Below are 21,523 nucleotides of genomic sequence, written 5' to 3'. Positions count from 1 at the left end.
ATTATTCATAGAGACCCCAAAGAATACATATCTAACAACTTAGACCCTGTCTTACAAGAGTACCGCAGGAAAACCACCACCTGGGCCAACCTTCCGCTTTCCCTAGTGGGAAGGGCGAACCTTGTTAAGATGGTATTCCTGCCTAAATTCTTGTATAAGCTTCATAATGCCCCAGCATATATACCCCAAAGCTGGTTTAAACAACTGGACAAAATCACCAGCTCCTTTCTCTGGGAGAATCGAGCCCCCCGCATCAGTTTGACAACCCTCCAGGCCCCTGTATCAGGGGGAGGCCTGGCGTTGCCAAATTTTTTACTCTATTACCACGCCTCACAACTGGTTTATGCCCACTGGTGGCTGACGTTTGATTTGAATAATCATGCCCTTTTGGCGGAAGCGGCATGTGCCACCTCACTTGAGGCTCTGGCAAATCATTTGTACAGAGGAGGGAACTCTGTTTTTCCTCAGACTTCATCTATGACCCCAGTGATGAAAATTTTTAATCTATATATTAAGCACATGTACCCCCACCAAGACACCTGGTCACCTGGCACCCCCTTATGGGAAAATCCCAACCTCCAGCACTTTAGGGGGCTTCCCGATTCTGGGCTTTGGGCGTCTCTGGGAATCAAATACTTGACCCAAATTGTAGAGAGAGGGCAGCTTAAACCCTTCCAGACCTTGAGAACAGAGCACCAGCTCCCTACTAATATGATATTTCGCTATCTGCAATTGAGTCATGCCTTCCAGGCCCAGTTTCGGGTTCGTCCTTTAAACTTAAACCAATGCTCGTTGGAACGATACCTCAGGCAGCCAGGGCTGCAAAAAGCCATATCTTGGTTTTATGCTATTTTACAGAAATCCTTGGGCTCACATATAGACCGTTTACGCCTAAAATGGGAAGTGGATATCCCAGGTCTGGATGAGGAGGCCTGGACGGGTGTCATAGAGCAGATTCCAGAACTTTTCATGTCTAATAGGGATAGACTGATACAGTTAAAATTTTTCAACAGGGTGTATCTTACTCCCCAACGGCTTGCCAAGATCTACCCGGGAACGCCAGACACCTGCTACAAATGTGGGGTAGAGGTTGGTACTCTCTTCCATGTGTTTTGGGAATGCCCTAGTATTCAAGGTTACTGGGGGAGAGTACTAGATTTTATTCAGTCTAGTTTTGACTTACCGAATATTCGCTCCCCGGAGCTATGCCTAATGGGTCACACTGAACCACTTACTTTCCCCCAGTGCCAGAGATTGTTTTATTTGCAATTACTTTTTTTTTTATTATGCTAAGAAAGCCATCTTGTTGACTTGGAAGGATACTTCCCCTCCCTCTTTAAGTCGATGGAAACGACTGATAAACGAAATTCTCCCCCTGCAGAAGGCAGTGTATTTGGCTAGAGGGTGCCCGGAAAAATTCCTAAAGATATGGGGCCCTTGGCTTGAGTTGCCTGACACTGCTACTCACTCATTTCAAGCATTGACTTAGGCATGGTGATATTGCTCCTCTTGAAGCTAATGCATGTATATTGTTTTGTAGTACCTACTATGTAACCTTTGGTAGACAATTGTAAGACTCTCTTTTCTTCTGTACTTTGTATGTCTTTTTGAAAAAAGTTAATAAAAACAAATTTAAAAAAAAAAGAAATGTGTATGTGTAGAACAAGAGCAGCGTGCATAGTATGCACATTCCATGAATTTTGTAGGTTAACAGCTTTGTTGTCATTCCTTTCACACACAGTGTGCATGGTTTATTTAATATAAGTCATTCTAAAACAACTCGACTTGCTGAGTAATCATTGAAGACGTTTCACTACTCATCCGAGCAGCTTCCTCAGTCCTCGGTATATATCATGTGTTCATTACATGATGCATAATCTTCTCATATACCTCAGCACTTAGGTCTTGAAAGATCTAATTATTTGTTCTTACTGGATTCTGTAAGGCCCAGGCCCCACTGCAGTGCAGTCACTCGAGAGTAAGATTTATTGTAAAGCTTCTGCCTCATTTGTACACAGCAAGCGAATAAATCTGTAAAGCCAAATCCTTTATCTGGAAAGAAATGATTCAGCATTCTCATGTTTTTTTTCACATTAGGAATGGCTGCTAATGACAGGTTACATGCATAATTATATTTAGGGAATGACTTGTATAGGACACATTGTATATTTCTTAAAATGCACGCAAATTATACATTTGAATGGTGAATTTGTCTGTAAATATTATCATAATGTGTTATCCACAAACTTTAGTGTAAAAAAGTGAACTGTTTCACATCTCTTTGGGTTAAATCAAACATATGAAGATGCTCTTAGTACATCTAGATCATACAGCATATACCGTATAGACTTTTCAAATTCCTCCACATTTTGCACCACACTTACTCTAAATTTAAGACACTTTGACTTTGCAGGATTTTTGGTCAGTAATATGTTTGTAGTAGTTGGCCCTTTAGAAGCTAAAAGAGTTTCAAATTGATGTAAATAAATAGAAATGTTGTCTACCTTTGTGAAAACCAAGGGGTCGCTTCATAGCAGACCACACAGAAACCTTGTTGTTCATACTCTTAGGGCTGCCCTCAGGAATACATTAGTTCCAGGCAGAATCTCTTCAGATGATACAAAGGTTTTATGCAATTCTGACTTAGCCTGATTTGCCTTGTACAGATGATATTACTGGCTTGAATATAATTTCTCTTTATGCAAGATTTGTCCAAACTAAACCTAACTTGTTCCCTCTTTTACTGCAGTGTTCAGGGGAATCTTTTAATATAGCCTGATATGACAAGCTTAATGTTAGGGACTAACAATATGGATATTATACAATTATAATATAACAATTTAAGTGAAATTAATAAAAATATACCAAGATTAGTATACAGGCCCCTGCATACATTGGCACACTTTGACAAATGTCAGTGTATGTAGACATCTTGTCCTATGAAGCTTTCTTGGCAACATATTTATCTGCTAAACTCACCCCCCCCCCATTTAGAGCTACTTCCCAGAAAGGGCATATATTTATGTGGAGCTAGGGAGATTATTTGGTTTACGTATTAGGGCCTAAGAAAGCACGGGATGTTTGCCCCGGTACCACTTTGTATTTAGTGCAACGGTATAGAGGCTGGTTTTAGGCACTTTAAATAAAGTGGATTTTAAGCTTCATTTAGCTTGCCATTCGAGACAATGCTGCATTTTAAATATGCCTCCAAATAATTGGTTTAAAGAACATCAGATCTTCCCACACTGACACTCTATGACCACAGAGATGGTTGCTGACCCATACAGCCTATGTCACTGCAATATCTTGGTAATGACATCAACCTATTTGTCACCTCTCTGCTGCATACCTATAGGCCTCAAGTGGGCCGTTTTGGCACTTTGGTGCAACATTTTTGTCTACTTAAAAGTCCCCCTAAATTGCCTCTTGTACCATTGCTTTAAGAAGTAGAATTAAAGCCCAGTCCAAAGCAGAAAGTACAGATAAGCTCTGAAGTCACAGTGGCACAGGTATGGCCTCTATTATCCTGAATGCTTGGGACCTAGGTTTTCTGGATAAGGGACCCTTTCTATAGTTTCAATCACCAAAAGTTAAGTCTATTTAAACATGAATTGTAGGATTGTGCCATCAATATGGATTTTTTTTCAGCTTATGTACATTAAGTACAGGGTTCTTTTTTATTATTTGAGAAAAAGGCAATCATTTCAAAATAATTAATTATTTGCTTAAAATGAACTCTGTGCCAGATCACCTTCCCATAGTTTGGAGCCATCTGGATATCGGTCTACTATCTCAGTGATCCCATACCTGTGCTTTATTTTCTGTACTATTTCAACTGCTATGAAGTAAAAATGTATACAAGCTAAATTCCTAAAAAAACCTAAGAAAATTGGGGTGTTTTCTCTCTTGCAGAGCTGCGCTGCACACCAGGGCAGTTTGCGTGCCACAGTGGTACCATACAGTGTATCCCCCTTCACTGGCAGTGTGATGGATGGCCAGCATGTGAAGATGAGAGTGATGAGGTCAACTGTCCAGGTAGGCCTTTAAATCATACATGCACCAACACACAATCACAAATTGTTCATGAATGTTAGGTGCCAGTGACACTGCTTTGAGAGATTTATAGCTATAGTAGGAAAATAAACAAACTTAAAACTATATACAGTGTGCTGTATTTGGCAGGATTACAATGTCTGTGAGAGCATTCCACATCACAGCTCTCACTGGAAAAATAAAAAAGGGTTTGTTTTTTTTGGCACCTTGATTTGAAACATTCTAACCTCAAAGTCTTCGCAAGACCGATCATCTGGTGATAAAGGCAGTAGAGATTGTATATGTTGCACTTATAAATTACATATTGCAACTAGGCCCTTACCAGTGCTTTTCTAATGGAAAGAAGTACCCTCTTTTTTTTCTGTGAATCAAAATGCCAATAATAGGTACATAATTGGGACCACTGCCCCTTCCCCAGCAATTATTTTCCTTCTCTCCACATTTAAAAGGGATCTAATTAACAAAACCCTCATGTTACTCTACTAAGAGTTCTCCACTGCAGTTTATACATATTTTATATTTTTTTGTGGATTGTGTTCTGCATCAGGTTGTTTTGGGTTAGATCCGCTTTAGGTTGCATATTGTCTTGCAAAATGTGATAAGTATTAACTAAGCTTTCTGAAGTAGTGTTAACACATGCCAATCGAGCTGCTCAAGGTTTTAACTACTGGTCATGCCTGTCCTATGCCATCATTCCCTGCAGCACTCCCCACATTCACTTCCTCAACATCTAATTGTGTGGGCAGGGGTATCAGGCCCCCCATTCAGGCACAGAAACAATATTTTGGCATGATGCAAAGCTTGCCTTAATAACAATGTCTACAAAATGGCGCTTGCCAGCTTGTTGTGATTGTGAATTCAAAAAAATAAAAAATAATTTTTATAGTGAAGTTTATTTTGCTTGACTAACATAATAAAATAGGAGTTGGAATTATTTCTTATGTTGGCAGGTCCCCTTTAACCAAATCCTCTATTGCTGCCACTTTAATTTCTCTCTTCTTTCTAATACTCCTCTTCCACCCGTTCTAGACCAGCTGACCTCTATAGTGCTTTGAGAGTGTTCCATACATGCTTGTTCCGAACTGTTCTCCCAAACATTTTCATGCAAACCATTTTCAGACCTATTCATCCATATGACAATTATTTCCAATTAGAATCGCCATTTTAGTTCATGCTACCAAATTGGCCTCTCGTGACATAATTATTACTCATGGGTAAGCTAAGGAGGCTTTTTGGAGGAAATAAATTGTAGAACAAAAGTAAAGCTGTGGTTTCTTTACAGCAGGGTACGTTGCATCAGGAGGATAATAATTTCATAATGTGCATATTAGAAAATAACAATAAAAATGATCTTAAAGATGATGCTTTTAACTTTTTCTATTGTATGACAGGTCTGGCTGGAGACCAGCGAACATTTCATGGAAAGGAGAGTGTGGACACACGTTTTAACAGAGGTCGGAATGGGGAAACCCCTCGATTTCATACAGTGAACTTTGCCCAGCCTGTCCGTTTCAGCAGTAAGTTGCATTGAAAAAACAATTTTCAAATCAGTACTGAATTGAGTACATGCACTCAGATTAAAAGTGTACTGTTAATTCTACTCCTAGAGTAAAGGTTATTGTTGAGATTTTAAGTGTCAAAAAAGACATGGACATGAATCTAGAGATTGGCAAACAGAAAATATTAGGAAGGGAATATTTGCTAGAGGATCACTTTGTAGTGCTCACTGAGAAAACCCCCAGGCTGGTGCAATTTTTTTGCTAACAGGTGCACTGGCCCTTTGTCACCATTCCTTCATCTTTAAATAAGGTATTTTTACTTACCGTAAAATCCTTTTCTAGACGGCCTGGACTGTCAGTGCAGACACCATGGGGTTAAGTATCCACCTCCGGAGGCAGGACAGAAGAAGAAGAAGAATCTCAGCTCCTCCCCCTTGATATAAGCTGCTTGCTCCTCCTGTTCCCCTCAGTTTGTGTATGTCAGCTTAGTTAGTAGAAGAACAGAGAGTAGAGTAGAGAGGAGCGACAAGAGATTCATACAAGTAACATTCAATAACAATTAAGAACATTGAACAATAAAACTGAACAGAAGGGCGGGGGCTTACTGCACTGACAGTCCAGGCCGTCTAGAAAAGGATTTTACGGTAAGTAAAAATACCTTATTTCTCTAGACCGGCCCTTCCTGTCAGTGCAGACACCATGGGGACGTTCAAAAGCTGTCCCACTTCAGGTTTGGGTTCAGATTAGAATTAGTGGTGCCCAATTGCAGCCTGAAGCACTTTTCTACCAAAAGCTGCAGGTGCCGAATGGAACACATGTAATTTGTAAAATTTAGCAAAAGTCGACAATGAGGCCCAAGTGGCCGCTTTACAAATTTGCTCAGGGGTAGCTAAATTTTGCAGAGCCCAAGAGGTACTCAGAGCTCTGGTGGAATGTGCCCTGACCTTGAAGGGTCGGGTCTTGTTACTGATATCATAAGCACAATTTATTGTGTCAACAAGCCATCGAGCTATGGTGCGTTTAGATGCAGGCGATCCTTGATTAGCACCATAAGTGACCAAAAAAACATCAGTCTTCCGAAAGGACTTGGATCTGTCAAGATAATATCGCACTGCTCTGACCACATCTAGTTTGTGTAAGGACTTCTCTTTGGCATTAGACGGGTTTGGACACAAGGAAGGAAGATTGATCTCTTCATTAATATGAAAGGCTGAGACAACTTTGGGCGTAAAGGATGGAACTGTCCTGAAAACCGCCCTATCCTGGTGAATTATGAGCCATTGTTCTTTATGAGATAAGGCCGCTAAATCGGAAACTCGCTTAGCTGAGGTGATAGCCAAGAGAAAAGTCATCTTCCAGGTAAGGAACTTCAGTGCACAAGACGCTAACGGCTCAAAAGGAGGTCCTTGAAGAACATTCAAAACCGTAGTGAGATCCCAGGGCGGTGTAGGGTCTCTGTAAGGCGGTCTGACTTTACGTATGCCCTGCACAAATTGAACAATGTCCGGATCCCGTGCCCAGGGATGTTGAAGCAAGATCGCCAACGCCGATAGCTGACCCTTCAAAGTAGCCAAGGAGAGACCCAAGTGGAACCCTTGAGTGAGGAACTCAACAATCGTCTGTGTAGTTGCATGCTTCCATGGAATAGTCCTGGACTCGCAGAAAACCATGAACGCACGCCAAGTCCTATAATACACTTTAGTAGTGGATGGCTTCCTGGCATGCATTAAAATGTCAGTGGCCTTGGCAGAAAACCCTTTGGACCGCCAGATCTCGGTTTCAATAACCAGGCCGTTAAATGGAGTCGCTGTAGATCGCTGTGTTTTATTGGACCCTGAGTAAGTAAATCCGGACGAAGAGGTAGACGCCATGGCGGAGCTGCCGACATTGTGATGAGGTCCGAGTACCATGCCCTCCTTGGCCAATCTGGAGCAATGAGAATGGTTGTCGTCCCCTCCTGCCGCACCTTGCGTATGATACGTGGTAGGATCGCGAGAGGGGGGAAAGCATAAACCGTGTTGAAAATCCAAGGTATGACTAAGGCGTCCACAAACGCCGCCCCCGGGTCTTGTGACCTGGTGCAGTATGTAGGAACCTTGTAATTGTGTCTTGATGCAAGAATGTCCACGTCTGGTAGACCCCATCTGGACACCAGTTGTTGGAATATCTCCGGATGAAGCGACCACTCTCCTGGATCGATCTGTTGTCGACTGAGATAATCCGCTTCCCAGTTCAGAACACCTGGGATGAACACCGCTGAAATGGCTGGGACGTGGTGTTCTGCCCAACTGAGTATCTGAGCTACTTCTCGCATAGCTCGATTGCTGCGTGTTCCCCCTTGTTTGTTTATGTAAGCCACTGCCGTGGCGTTGTCTGACTGTATGCCGAGTGGTTGATTTGTTAACTCTCTTGACCAATGCAGGATCGCATTTCGGATTGCTCTGATTTCCAGCACATTTATTGGTATTCGAGACTCTTCTGGCGACCAGAGTCCCTGGCATGTGCGTGGTGGCCAGGTTGCTCCCCAGCCCGTGAGGCTGGCGTCCGTGGTGACTACTGTCCACTGATGGAGAGCCCATGACCTGCCCTGTGCTAGGTTGTGTGGAAACGTCCACCAACTGAGAGAATCCTTGACCAACCTGCTGAGTGGTATCTGTTGAGAGAGGTCGAGATGGTTCTTGTTCCAACTGCGTAGAAAATGGTTTTGAAACAAGCGCATGTGGAAACGGCCGTATGGTAGCGCCTCCAAGGCCGCTACCATGTAGCCTAGAAGTTGCAAGCACTTTTCCGCTGAAATTGTGTTCTGAAGGCGGACAACTTGGGCGGATTGCGTCAGTGTCTGAATCTTTTCCTGTGTCAAGGCAATGGTTTGTAGGGATGAGTCGAACCACATTCCCAAGAATTAGATTCGTTGTGTTGGAATGAGGTGACTTTTGTTGTGGTTCACTATCCAACCGAACCGTGTCAATGTTGTGACACAGGTCTGGGTGTCCGTGAGACTCTGTTGGTAAGATGGAGATCTGATGAGCAGGTCGTCCAGATACGGAGTGACGGAGATCCCTAGGCGCCTGAGGTGAGCAATAAGAGGGCTGAGTATTTTTGTGAACACTCTGGGCGCAGTGCAGAGGCCGAAAGGGAGCGCAGTGAACTGATAATGATCGTCCAGAATTGTAAACCTCAGATATCGTTGGGATTCCGGTCTGATCGGGACATGCAAGTAGGCATCCTGAAGATCCACCTTTGTCAGATAGCACCCCTGTGTCATTGACATCAGCACTGACCGGATGGACTCCATGCGGAATTTTTGTGTGGACACAAAGAGATTGAGGGACTTTAAGTTGAGTACTGGTCGGAAAGATCCGTCTTTCTTTGAAACTAGAAATAAATTTGAGTAGAATCCCTTGTAACGCTCTGAGGGGGGGGACACTGGTAATCACATTGTTGCTGAGAAGGTCCGAAACTATGTTTAGTAGAGCAGTTTTTCTTACAATATTTGTCGGATCGGTTGAGCGTTTGAACGTGCGAGGAGGTAGAGCCTTGAACGGAATTCGGTATCCCTCTGTGACTATGGATATCACCCAGTTGTCTTGAATGTGGGTGCGCCACAATGGAAAAAATTGCTGAAGCCGTCCGCCTACCTTTCCTGCACTTGAGTTCTGGAAGTCAGGAAGAGTTAGGTTTGGGGGGTCCTGGTTTCCTGGCTTGTCGTGTTTGGTTGGACCAAGCCGGTCTACCCCTCTTGGCCTCCCCCGCCGAGTGCGGATTCCGGAAAGTGGAACTCCTGGAGGTACGAAAGGAGCGTCCTTGCGCACCCCATGACCTGTTGTATGGTCTGTGTGGCTGATCCGTTCTGGGTTTCTTCCCAGATGGTAGGAATGTGCTTTTCCCACCGGTGACCTCTGTAATAATCTGTCTGAGGTCAGGACCAAAAAGTGAGTCCCCAGTAAACTTTAGGTTAATCAATTTGTTTTTGGAGGCCGTGTCCCCTGACCAGTGCCGCAGCCACAGAGCTCTCCTCGCAACCACCGTGTCAACACTGGTTTTGGCCGCCAATCTGACTGTGTCCATGGCTGAGTCCGAGAGGAAAGCCAGTGCGGAACTAATTCTTTGTAGTTCCTCCTGTAAATCCTCAGGTGGAGGAGGATTCTTTAACAGTTCTTGGCACCAGAATCTAGCCGTACGTGCTAGACCTGCGGATGCCACAGCTGGTCTGAGGATAGCAGTGGCATGAGTGTAGCCCCGCCTTAAAGAGGTTTCCATCTTTTTGTCCATAGGCTCTCTGAAAGCAGCTTCCTCTGTTGGTAGTGTTGTTTGCTTGGAGAGGCGAGCTATAGCGGAATCCACTTTAGGAGCCTTGTCCCAAATTTTTTGCTGATCCTCCGGTATCGGATAATTGCTAAGGAAACGTTGAGTCAGTGCTAGACGATGATCAGGTCGAGACCATTCATTCTCTATCAATTGCGAAACAGATTTAAAAATGGGAAAAACTCTGGACCGCCGTGGTTGGACCCCGAGGACTCTTATCAGCCTTTGAGGTGGCCGCTGTCTCGTCTTTGATTTCGAGTGTGGCCAGCATTTCACGTAAGAGACGTTTTGCGGTGTCTGGCCCTGCAAGTGAACGATACTGTTGTTCCCTATCTGAGTCATCAGAGGAAATGTCGCTAGCTGATAATTCCCCCGGTTCTGGATCACTATCTTGATCACTAGTGTGATTCGAGTCAGAAGAATTTGCATCCAAGCTCATCTGAGCCCGTCGCTTTTTGGTATGAGGAATTGGATGCCTCATGGAGGATTGAATTGTGGACTTGATCCAATCAAATAACTCCTCCATCTGAGGAGGTTTTGCTGAAGTGGAAGGATCTTGTGCCTCAACATTCTGGGGGCTACTATTAGATTGTAGTAAATGCGGTGGCGACAATGTCGGTGCAGAAATAGGTGGGTCTGTGCAATCTAAGCAAATCTCCTGTTCCCCTTTACGCAAGGTATGTTTGCAAGTCTTGCATTTCTTAAATTGATTGTGAGCCTTTTTGCTTGGTGCCTTTCTTGTCTTTGGAGTATTGACAACTGTGGTCATATCCCTCCTAAGATCTTCCAGTTCTAGCTGTGGATCCATATTGAGGTATCTGTATAACAGAGATAAGACTAGCTTCAGTAACTGGAAACTGTACCTTGAGACACCCCCTCATGTGTGTATTAGATGCCCTGTAGGCCTTAATATTATAAGTATGGACCTGGCTGCTATAATACTACACCAGCTCTGAGGATGGTGAGAAGAAAGGTGCCTCTGCCTTGTAGGCATTAAAAGGTTAATAAGGCTTGTGTCCAACAAACTTAATACCCCTTAGAGTGATCTGCCGTATAGGCATCCAGTCTGGCAGTCTTGGGGATTAAGCCATGCAATAGCCTAAGGGCTGTGCTTACCCCTGCGCTGACTAGCGTTACATAATAATAATGTGAGCACTTGACACTCCGCTGCTCCATGAGTACTGGTTTGGAAACTGTACCTGATGCGACTCAGCGTTGCTGTGCTGTGTCGGATAGCTGTGTGCTGATCGCGGCAAAAATCCAAGATGGCGGCCGCTGTACGCGTCACTAGAGGCACGCGTGCACGTTGCGCCTCACTTTGGCGCCTTTGCGAAAACCCGGAAGTGCGCGCCGACCTGAAGGGCTGCCGAGGAATCGCTCACCTCGCACCCCGAATCAGCACAGGACCATTCTCTGTGAGAAGGTATGCTGTGTAAAGCAGTTGCCCTTCCTCTAGTAATGCCACCAATCCTGAGGATGGTCAAAGGCATTTGGGAAACGGAAAGGGCTGCTATGATCTGAGCTAGGATGCCTCCTGCTCAATCGATCGATCTTCTTTGTAGAAGTGATGGAAAAATTATAAAATGAACAAGGAAAAACAATTTAAAGATTAAATAAAATTAAAAATAGATGCTGTCCTAACCTCCAGCAGGACAGAAGAAAAAACTGAGGGGAACAGGAGGAGCAAGCAGCTTATATCAAGGGGGAGGAGCTGAGATTCTTCTTCTTCTTCTGTCCTGCCTCCGGAGGTGGATACTTAACCCCATGGTGTCTGCACTGACAGGAAGGGCCGGTCTAGAGAAAGCAGCTTTACATGGGTTGCTAGCAGGCTCTATACACAGGACTTTGACACTAAAATAGAACAAAAGGAGTTCACAAGCTCACCCTTCAAGAAAAATAACAACATGGCAGGTTTAGAAAAAATAAACCACAAATTCACTAATTGCAACACAATCCATGGATGTATGGAGGAATAAACATGCTGCCCAACTTGCTTCCAAGTATTCCTCTAGGGACTCAGAACTGAAACCTCATTGATCTTCTACTGATGTCAGTCGTGCAGCCACCGTCCATAGACCAAAAAAAAAAATACCCAAAAGAACCTGCCTGTAATGACATCCAGGTTTAACATGCTACAGAGAGCATTGCCATTTTTATTCTCTAGCGTTCATCATGGCTTTTTAGTTTGCATATTTAAGTGAGTTATAATCTTGCTCATAAATCCTACTTCCATTAAGTTTGTCATATATTGAATTGTGCTATTTTTTCCAATGCTAAATACTACCTTAGTTAGGTTTGGTTTTGGGGAGCCTGAAGCTCCATGATGTTTATCAGATATTGTGATGTTTTGTCATCAATGATACTGATGTTTTTTCCATAGATGTTTATATCTTGGGGTGTGTTCCCTTTTTCTCATGCATGTTTCCTAGGAAAATGTCCATCAGGATGGCATCATTATGAAGGAACAGCCAGCTGTTATAAGGTATACTCATCAGGAGAAAATTACTGGGATGCTGTACAAATATGTCAGAAGGTAAATGGGTCTCTGGCAACCTTCACTACAGACCAGGAGCTGAAATTCATTTTGGCCCAAGAGTGGGACGTGGCGGAAAGACCATTTGGAAGGAAGGATCAGCTGAGGTAAGGCATAACCAATTCTTTAAAAAGAATCAAGCGCTTTCATACAGTCATATGAAAAAGTTTGGGAACCCCTCTTAATTCTTTAGAGTTTTGTTTATCATTGGCTTAGCTTTCAAAGTAGAAACTTCCTTTTAATATATAACATGCCTTATGGAAACAGTAGTATTTCAGCAGTGACATAAAGTTTATTTGATTAACAGAAAATATGCAATATGCATCATAAAATTAGACAGGTGCATATACGTGGGCACCCCAACAGAGATATTACTTCAATACTTAGTTGAGCCTCCTTTTGCAAATGTAACAGCCTCTAGACGCCTCCTTTAGCCTTTGATGAGTGTCTGGATGGCGGTATTTTTGACAATTTGTCCATACAAAATCTCTCCAGTTCAGTTAATTTTGATGGCTGCCGATCATGGAGAGCCTGCTTCAAATCATCCCATAGATTTTCGATGATATTCAAGTAGGGGGACTGTGACGGCCATTCCAGAATATTGTACCTCTCCCTCTGTATAAATTCCTTTGTAGATTTCGATGTGTGTTTAGGGTCATTGTTTTGTTGGAATATCCAACCCCTGTGTAACTTCAACGTTATGACTGATGCTTGAACATTCTCCTGAAGAGTTGATCTTTAGTTGAATTCATCCGACCCTCGACTTTAACAAGGGCCCCAGTTCCTGAACTAGTCACACAGCCCCACAGCATGATGTTACCTCCACCAAATTTGATAGTAGGCAGAAGGTGCTCTTCTTGGAATGGGGTGTTCTTCTTCCGCCATGCAAAGCTTTTTTTGTTATGACCAAATAACTAAAAATAATTTTCATCAGTCCAAAGCACTTTTTTACAAAATGACTGTGGCTTGTCTAAATGAGCTTTTGCATACAACAAGCAACTCTGGTTGTGGCGTGAGTGTAGAAAGGGCTTCTTTCTCATCACCCTGCCATACAGATGTTCTTTGTGCAAATTGTGCTGAATTGTAGAACCATGTACAGATACACCATCTGCAGCAAGATGTTCTTGCAGGTCTTTGGAGGTGATATTTGGGTTGTCTGTAACCATTTTCACAATCCTCCTCATATGCCACTCCTGTGTTTTTCTTGACCTTCCAGACCTGGGTTTTACAGCAACTGTGCCTGTGGCCTTCCATTTCCTGATTACATTCCTTACAGTTGAAACTTACAGTTTAGAACTCTGAGATAGCTTTTTGTAGCCTTCCCCTAAACCATGATACTGAACAATGATACAGAAGCACAACTTGCAATTGGCCACCTTAAATACTGTACCTTTTCTAATGATTAGACACACCTGCCTATGAAGTTCAAGGCTTAACAAGCTAATCAAACCAATTAATGTTGCCAGTAATCAGTATTGAGTAGTTACATGCATACAAATTAGCAAAATTACAAGGGTACCCCAATTTTTGCACAGCCAGTTTTTCACATTTAATTTAATTTCATATAACTTCACTAAAAAGCTTTGTTCAGAAAACACCCCAGTACTCCGATGTTCCTGGGAAAAGACATACCACTGTTATCTTTTTTGTTGAAAGTGGAGTAAATTATTATGCAGGCTGAGAGGGGTTCCCAAATGTTTTCATATGGCTGTATATATACCTTAGGCTAATTTTCTTCACCAGTGGATAAGATGACTTGGGGCAGATGTTTATTTGATCTGAGGGTTAATTTATTTACAGGTTACTATTGCTTATTTATACTATTGAATACAAGGATCCTTCATTTATTTTCTCCTAAATAGATTGTGGGTTGGCTACCAGTTTGTTATTACCAGCAGGAACCATTCTATGGAGGGTCATTGGGAAGTAGCATATAAAGGTTAGTGCATTCATGCCACTGGTTTTGTTTGTGTTGTAATGTTTTCTATAATAGATTCTAAATTCTTCACTCGCTAGTTTGTAAATTTAGAAGAATAATCAACATACTTCACAGTCATGTCTATTGTTGTTTTATAGGATCTGCTGAGGTTTTCTTGCCCCCCGTGCCCATCTTTGGAACAGCCGACAATGAGAATATCTTGTGCGCCCAGTTGCAGTGCTTTAATTTGCCATCTTTGAGAAATCTTGGTCTGCACAGCTGGTTTGCAGAAAACTGCTATGAAAAGTCATCCTTCCTCTGCAAGCGAAGTAAGTTAGGTGTTTGGCAGCCATGTGCCATGGACTAATGGCAACATTGAGTTGAATGGCCTCAAGTTTTTTTTTTGTTTTTTTTTAGTATGCTGTAATATAAGCTGCATTTGATATAACTTGAATCTGGTGCAGGAACAATATGCAGTCTCACTTACATGAGGGTGTCTGTAAAAATGTGCTTTGTTCTTCAATATAGAAAGCCAAGTGTTTACTAAACCCATATTGCTGAGTAATTCCATGTTTATAGTTACAATATGCTGCATATTCATTACGGGCATGGGATCGATTAACCCAGAAACCGGTTATCCAAAAAGCTCAGAATTATGGAAAGACTGTCTCCCATAGACTCCATTCTAATCAAATATATTTTAGAAATTATTTTCTTTTTAGAAATTATTCCTCTGTAATAATAAAAAAGTACCTTGTACTTGATCCCAGCTAAGATTTGATTAATCAATGGAAGCAAAACCAGCCTTTTGGGTTTATTTAATGTTTACAGGATTTCCCAGGTATTAGGGTCCAAATTACAGAAAAATCTGTTATCAAGAAAGCACAAGGTCCTGAGCATTACAGATAATGGGTCCCATACCTGTACTTATTTATGAACAAACTTTCAATATAAAAAAAAAACCAATCAAATAAAATGTTAAAAAAAAAAAATAGATTGAATGCAGCGCTTTTGTATTCTATTCATCATTTTCAGCCCTCTATACCAAAAAAAAGAACCTGTCAGATTTTAGAAGCCAAGTTTTTAAATATTTATGTTTTTGAAAAATCATATTTTGAAAACTTGAATTTGAATTCACAAGTTTTAGTGCAAAAAAACTTGAATTGCGGTAAAAATTTGAATTTGCATATTGATTAACCAGCCTGTGTGTATGAATGGCCACCATCTCTCAATGCCAGCATTTCTAAATTTCCACACTGTAATGCTGTGACTGCTTCTCTCACAAATTGTAGTATAATTAATTACAGTTCCCTATCCTTCCCCATTTTTTTGTGTATGTAGGCCAGACATGTGTTGATATCAAGGACAACATTGTTGATGAAGGCTACTACTTTACACCTAAGGGAGATGACCCGTGCTTGAGCTGCACTTGCCACAATGGTGAGCCAGAAATGTGTGTTGCTGCTCTTTGTGAAAGACCTCAGGGCTGTCAGCAATTTCGCAAGGACCCCAAGGAATGCTGCAAATTTACCTGCCTTGATCCAGGTAAGGCACAGGGTGTGGAACTGATTCTGAATTATGCATGCAAAAGCCCTACACTCTTTATACTTGCCATGCAGAGGCAGCTTTTGCCATATTTTCTCATTCTCTCTCAATAGTGATCTACATCAATTATTTTAGAGTATATTGGATTATTCCTTGTCTCTGCACAATTAATGTGTTAAAACAAGAGTAACTACAGAGGAAGCAGACCCTGTGGTTGCAAGGGGACCCAGTAAGGCCCCAATTAATGAGAAATGTCAATATATAATATATATATTAAATGTCAGCATCTATGTATCTTGGTAGCATAGGTTAATTTAGCAATGTTTCGGGACCCTAAATGGAATTTGCTGTGGGCCCCCATTAACATTTATGCCAATTCTATACATAATAGATACTTATTCCTTTAGATAAATTGTATAACTTGACTAGCTGTGCCATTATAACCCACTAGATGGAAGCAGATTTTTACTTTTGCCTTGGAAAATGTCCACATTAGTGGAAACACAAATTTCCATTATAATGCTAGAGATTTGGGGGTTAGTTATCAAAATCCGAATTTTTGTGATTTTTTAAATAAAAAAGTTTGACCAAACTAGAATTCACAATTTGACCTTATTTATTATTAAAAATAATACATTTAATCGGTTCAGGTAAAAACTCAATAAAACCGTGCGAAAACCTGAATCGTACGGTTTTCTGTGTTTTTTTCAGGCTTTTTTGCCCGAAAAGGTCAGATTTCAGTGCTGCACTGTAATTTTTAAAAAATCTTATTTATTATGACCCTCTAATTGCTGAGCAGAATGATGGATCAAAATTAGGGAATTAATAATTTTGAAAATAAAATGAATTTTTGGCTATCCAGTGACCTGAATCATAGGAATGCTATTAATTCCCTATCATTTAACAACATCCTATTAACTAGGTTTGAAATGTATGTCTGGAATAGAAATACAAACAGATTAGGCTGTCAGAAATCATGGAAGGTGAGTCTGTGCAGAATGCTGTATGGGGCAGTAGGATGGGGGTTCAAAAAGAGGGTTTAATTATGCTATTATTTTATTTATTTATTTTTTACTGATTTTGTATATTTATCTTTAGATGGAAGCAGCCTTTTTGACTCTATGGCCAGTGGTATGCGCTTGATTGTGAGCTGTATCTCCTCTTTCCTCATTCTGTCTCTTCTGCTCTTCATGGTTCATCGTCTAAGACAGAGACGCAGGGAACGTATTGAGTCCTTAATAGGAGCCAACTGTAAGTATGTTGAAGAGTGTATAATGGATCAATCTTGAACTGCATATTGTGAATCCTGTACAAAGTATATGCCAATGTATTTTCCATGATAAAAAAAATATATCTGCTAAGGGTCAAAAGCAAACAACCCAATTAAATGACTATTTTTCTGAATATAATATTGTTTAATAACAGAAGCTTTCACCCCCCAGTAAAATTTAACTGTATATCAATAATTCTTACTCCTTTATACATGTAGTTATCTACTGCAGAACTCATTTTTTCTTCATAAATTGATAATTTTTATTTCTTCTCCACAGTGCACCACTTTAGTCTTGGCCGCAGAATGCCAGGCTTTGACTATGGACCTGATGGTTTTGGAACAGGCCTGACACCACTTCATCTTTCAGATGATGGAGAGGGTGGGGCATTTCACTTCCATGAGCCACCTCCACCTTATACAGCTTACAAATACTCTGATATCCAGCATCCAGATGATCCGCCCCCACCCTACGAAGCATCCATTAGTCCTGATATTATACTGTGCTCAAGTCCAGGTATCCGTTATTTGAAAAATAGTTTCTATTTTTATATATGTAGTGGTTACAATGCCTTAACAGCTATAAGGCTTTGTTAAAACATTAAGGAAAGGGTTGTTTTGGTGTGCATACGATTAGTTGCTGTCGAAAGTAATTATTAGTTTCTTTATTAAAGGGGTGGTTCACCTTTAAGTTAACTTCTAGCAAGTTATAGAATGGCCAATTCTAAGCAACTTTTCAATTGATCTTCATTATTTATTTTTTTATAGTTTTTTAATTATTCACATTCCTATTATTGCCTCCTTCTTCTTCTTCTTCTGACTCTTGCCAGCTTTCAAATGGGAGTCACTGACCCCAAATGCTCTGTAAGGCTACAAATGTATTGTTGGTACTACAGTTTAATTCTCATCCAGTTCCTCTCCTATTCATATCCCTTTCTCTTATTCAAATCAGTGCATGAATGCTACGGTTATTTGGACACTAGCAACCAGATTGCTGATAATGCCAATTGGACAGCTGCTGAATAAAAAGCTAAATGTCTCAAACCACAACTAATAAATAAAAAATTCAACCAATTGCAGATTGTCTCAGAATATCACTCTCTAGATCATACTAAAAGTTAATTTAAAGGTGAACAACCTCTTTAATATAGTGGCAACTATAATATTTGCACACATTACCTGTAATCTATATGTCTTGTACGGATATGTAATATATTTTAACAAACACAAGCAGAGTCACTTGATTACAGCTGTTTGAGCTGCAGTTACAGTAATAGATATGGTCGATTTATTTATTGTAGTTGTTAGTCATATCATTATCCTCCCTTCTATTTTATCTTATTTGCCTTGTTTTTCCCTGTGCAGATCAAGCGATTCATCAAGCTGCTGTCCTGGACCAGTTGTCAACTGCAAGCAGCAGCAATACATCCACCCCTCAAACAACAGAAGGGCCTTTGCCCCCAGCAGTGCCATGTCTTGCCCAATCTCAAAGTGACAACACAAGCTCTGGGGATGTCAGTAGTACTTTGCTGATGTCCCCCAAAAGCCTGCAGAGTGAAGCCTTCACTAGCGAAACTCAATCTGGACATTCACCTAGCAATTGTTCTCTCAACACCGTTGTTTAAAACAGCTTACAAACAGTTGCCAGCTGTGCTTAGTTTAGGGGGATTTGGGGGATTTTTTCTTTCTTCTTAACCCCTTTGCTACCTAAGATCTCCGCCTCATTTTGCAAAGCTCCACCGGCAGCTCAGGTGTTAAACAGGCTATTAAGCCTTGTCTTGAAATCAGAGCGATCTATCATGTAAATATTACATTTCAAAAGCTGCACTTTCTTCATTCCCCCATGAGAGTTTTAGAGAGTGGGAAGAACAAGGCGTACTCACCTCTACATTTTTATATATAATGTGGGACTGGATTTTACTTTTTCTTGGATTACATAACTTGCAATAATCATGCAAGATCCTTAACCACAGAACTCCAGCACAGAGTATGAAGCAGTGGAAATGCACTAGAAATGTAAGAACATTGTTTTTCAGTGGGGAAAATGGACACATTTGGCTGCTATCTGACCTCTGGCAGTCGTGAATACAAACTCTGCGTTTTTCTCTGAACACGTTTATTGTGAGGTTGTTGGTATGTGAGTGGTGAGTGGATGGTTATCCTTTTGCAGTGTGTAGATAATCTCTACAGTCGGGACCAGATGTTAAGATATTTCTTTTCTGCCCAAAAGATCCCAACTCCACCATTTTAGGTGCGGCCATTTTAGAATTAAACTTGGTGTTTCTCCAAATGTCAATCTTAGTCCAGGGGATCACCAGCTGGGAACTTTATAAATGATTCTTCCTTGAATTGATTAACGTTTTGGTCCTAACCTGGGACTTTTATCAAGTATCTCCTGTCATATTTCAATGCTGGACTTTCTGGGGAATATGTTCTAGGAAGGTGCATTTTGGAGATGCAGCACACAGAACATGCATGTGAGAGTTAATGTAAACATAACATGCTCAGTATGAGCTGTTGGTGCTGGTGTAATCTCCTTTGCTTATGTTGCCATTTTGAATGCCCTGCATCACCTATGTTTGCCCATGATTTTTTTAAATATAAAAAACAATTCATTTACGGTTTAGTGATGAAATCAAATGAAATAAGCTTTGTGAGCATGGCTCAGGTTGGCGGATTTTTTTTTTTTTTAAAAAAAAAAGTAAAGCATTAAAAGTTTGGAAATTCTTTTTATGTAATATATTACATTCAAGTACTATAGAAATCCAAAATGAAGATAAACTTGTTGATATTGGATAAATGCAAATCCCAATTTATTTTGTCAAGGTTTTCTTTGCTTATTTTTTCGAAAATGAAAAATTAGAGCAGTATTTGGGGCTCACGTTATTTGGCATTACTACTTTTTTGCTACTGTTTCTGTTTATGGCTGAGCTGTGTAAAAAAAATTGAAGATCATTAGATGCATCAAAACAGATTTTTTTTTTTTTTTTAAAGCTTCATGATCTTTGGGATTGGTTTACTTTCTGAACAAGCAGAGCTCCAGGTCGCCAACTTCTGGATGTTCGTGTAGTCTGCGGTCTTAATGCAGGTTTGCACAAGCAAATCGCAGTTGAAGCTGATTCTGGACTTGGCCCAACTGAGCATGCTCCGGCAGGCTTCGCAACAGCGACGGGACCTGAAGACTACATGAAGATCCAGAAGTTGACGACCGGGAGCTCCGCTACGCTTCTCTGCAGAATTTTTTAAAGGGTTTTTTTTTTTTTTAAAACGAAAGCACATCGCGTAGTGGGGAGGGGGGCAATGCATGTAAGATTAGGGGGGAGGCTTTTGGTAGGGGGGGTTTTAGTTCTCTTTTAATGCTTAAGACTGAAAGCTCGCAAAAATATTGAAATCAAAGGAGTAGTTAATGGATGCCAATTGATGTTGTCTATGTACAATCCAGTACAGTGCAGCCTGATTATTGTGACTAAGCATCTCCATTGCTATTGGAAAGTTGACATTATTTAGGATATCTGACTGAAAAACAGGCATTTTTTTTAAATACTGCCTCTTGGTGACCAGGTGCCCATTCTCCTTTTGATTTGTGGATTTTTTTGAGCAGAGTCCAACAAAAAACATAACTGTAATGGAAAACTGGCCCACGCAAAGAAAGACGTTTAACAACTCAACTACTACAAAACTTATGAAACTGTGTTTAAACTGTGTTTAAAGATCCATAAAATAATCATGTAGCATTCTTCTTGGTGTAATGTATTCAGACAATCCAGAACAGCACGTTGGCATTTACGTAAAATCCATGGGGGGGCAAGCCGATTAGTTAGGGAAACGGTTATCACCACTTTTTTAGTCACCTTTTATAGCCAGACTGGTTAGTGTCATCTTGGAAAATTATGGTATCAATTTCAATGAGTTCAAATGCTTCACTTTGGTGCCACTTGTGCAGATTCAGAAATGTAGGCCTCCAGTTATATAGATTTTATTTGCTGCAAGAGCTCAAGCTCAAGACTACGGTTCTAAACTAGCTTGTCCTGTGAATGTGTAGGCTGCTAAATTGGGTCCATTGTTTAGTGTTTCTTAGAGATATGTTGATTATACGTAAAGCGTGGACATTTCAATTACCAAACTTTTTTAATAAATTCTATATAGGAGGTCTTCATGTGGCAGTTAAGTTGATGTCTATAACACAAGCAGGTGTAATCAGGTTATAGGGCTCTTGCACCACAACAATATCTGTCCCAGTTTGAAGTGCAATATGACCACTTTCATTTCAAGTTTCAATCTTCTTTTCTGCATTTTTTCGGTAGGCTGTATCACCACTGTACAACCTTTTTTTTTTTTTTTCTGTTACTGTGAAATTCATTCATTCAAATGGCAAAATTAAACTGTATTCTGAAAAAAAA

General features: G+C 40.9%; 1 protein-coding gene across 4 annotated transcripts in view; it reads left to right on the top strand.

The window, feature by feature from the left end:
- dgcr2.S (DiGeorge syndrome critical region gene 2 S homeolog) overlaps positions 1-21,523 on the top strand; it is a 30,691-nt gene extending 9,168 nt beyond the window's left edge. For 2 of the 4 annotated variants that reach the window (XM_018237164.2, XM_018237167.2), the window contains 9 exons: positions 3,913-4,035; positions 5,445-5,570; positions 12,287-12,497; positions 14,253-14,329; positions 14,467-14,637; positions 15,650-15,853; positions 16,952-17,104; positions 17,404-17,640; positions 18,489-21,466. In XM_018237164.2, coding sequence (XP_018092653.1) covers positions 3,913-4,035; positions 5,445-5,570; positions 12,287-12,497; positions 14,253-14,329; positions 14,467-14,637; positions 15,650-15,853; positions 16,952-17,104; positions 17,404-17,640; positions 18,489-18,748 — 1,562 coding nt within the window. In that variant the 3' untranslated portion in view covers positions 18,749-21,466. 4 annotated transcript variants of the gene reach the window in all.

Source organism: Xenopus laevis, chromosome 1S, assembly GCF_017654675.1.
Source record: "Xenopus laevis strain J_2021 chromosome 1S, Xenopus_laevis_v10.1, whole genome shotgun sequence".
NCBI lineage: Eukaryota > Metazoa > Chordata > Amphibia > Anura > Pipidae > Xenopus > Xenopus laevis.
Note: the sequence above shows the minus strand (reverse complement) of the source record. Positions and strands in the feature narration are given on the sequence as shown.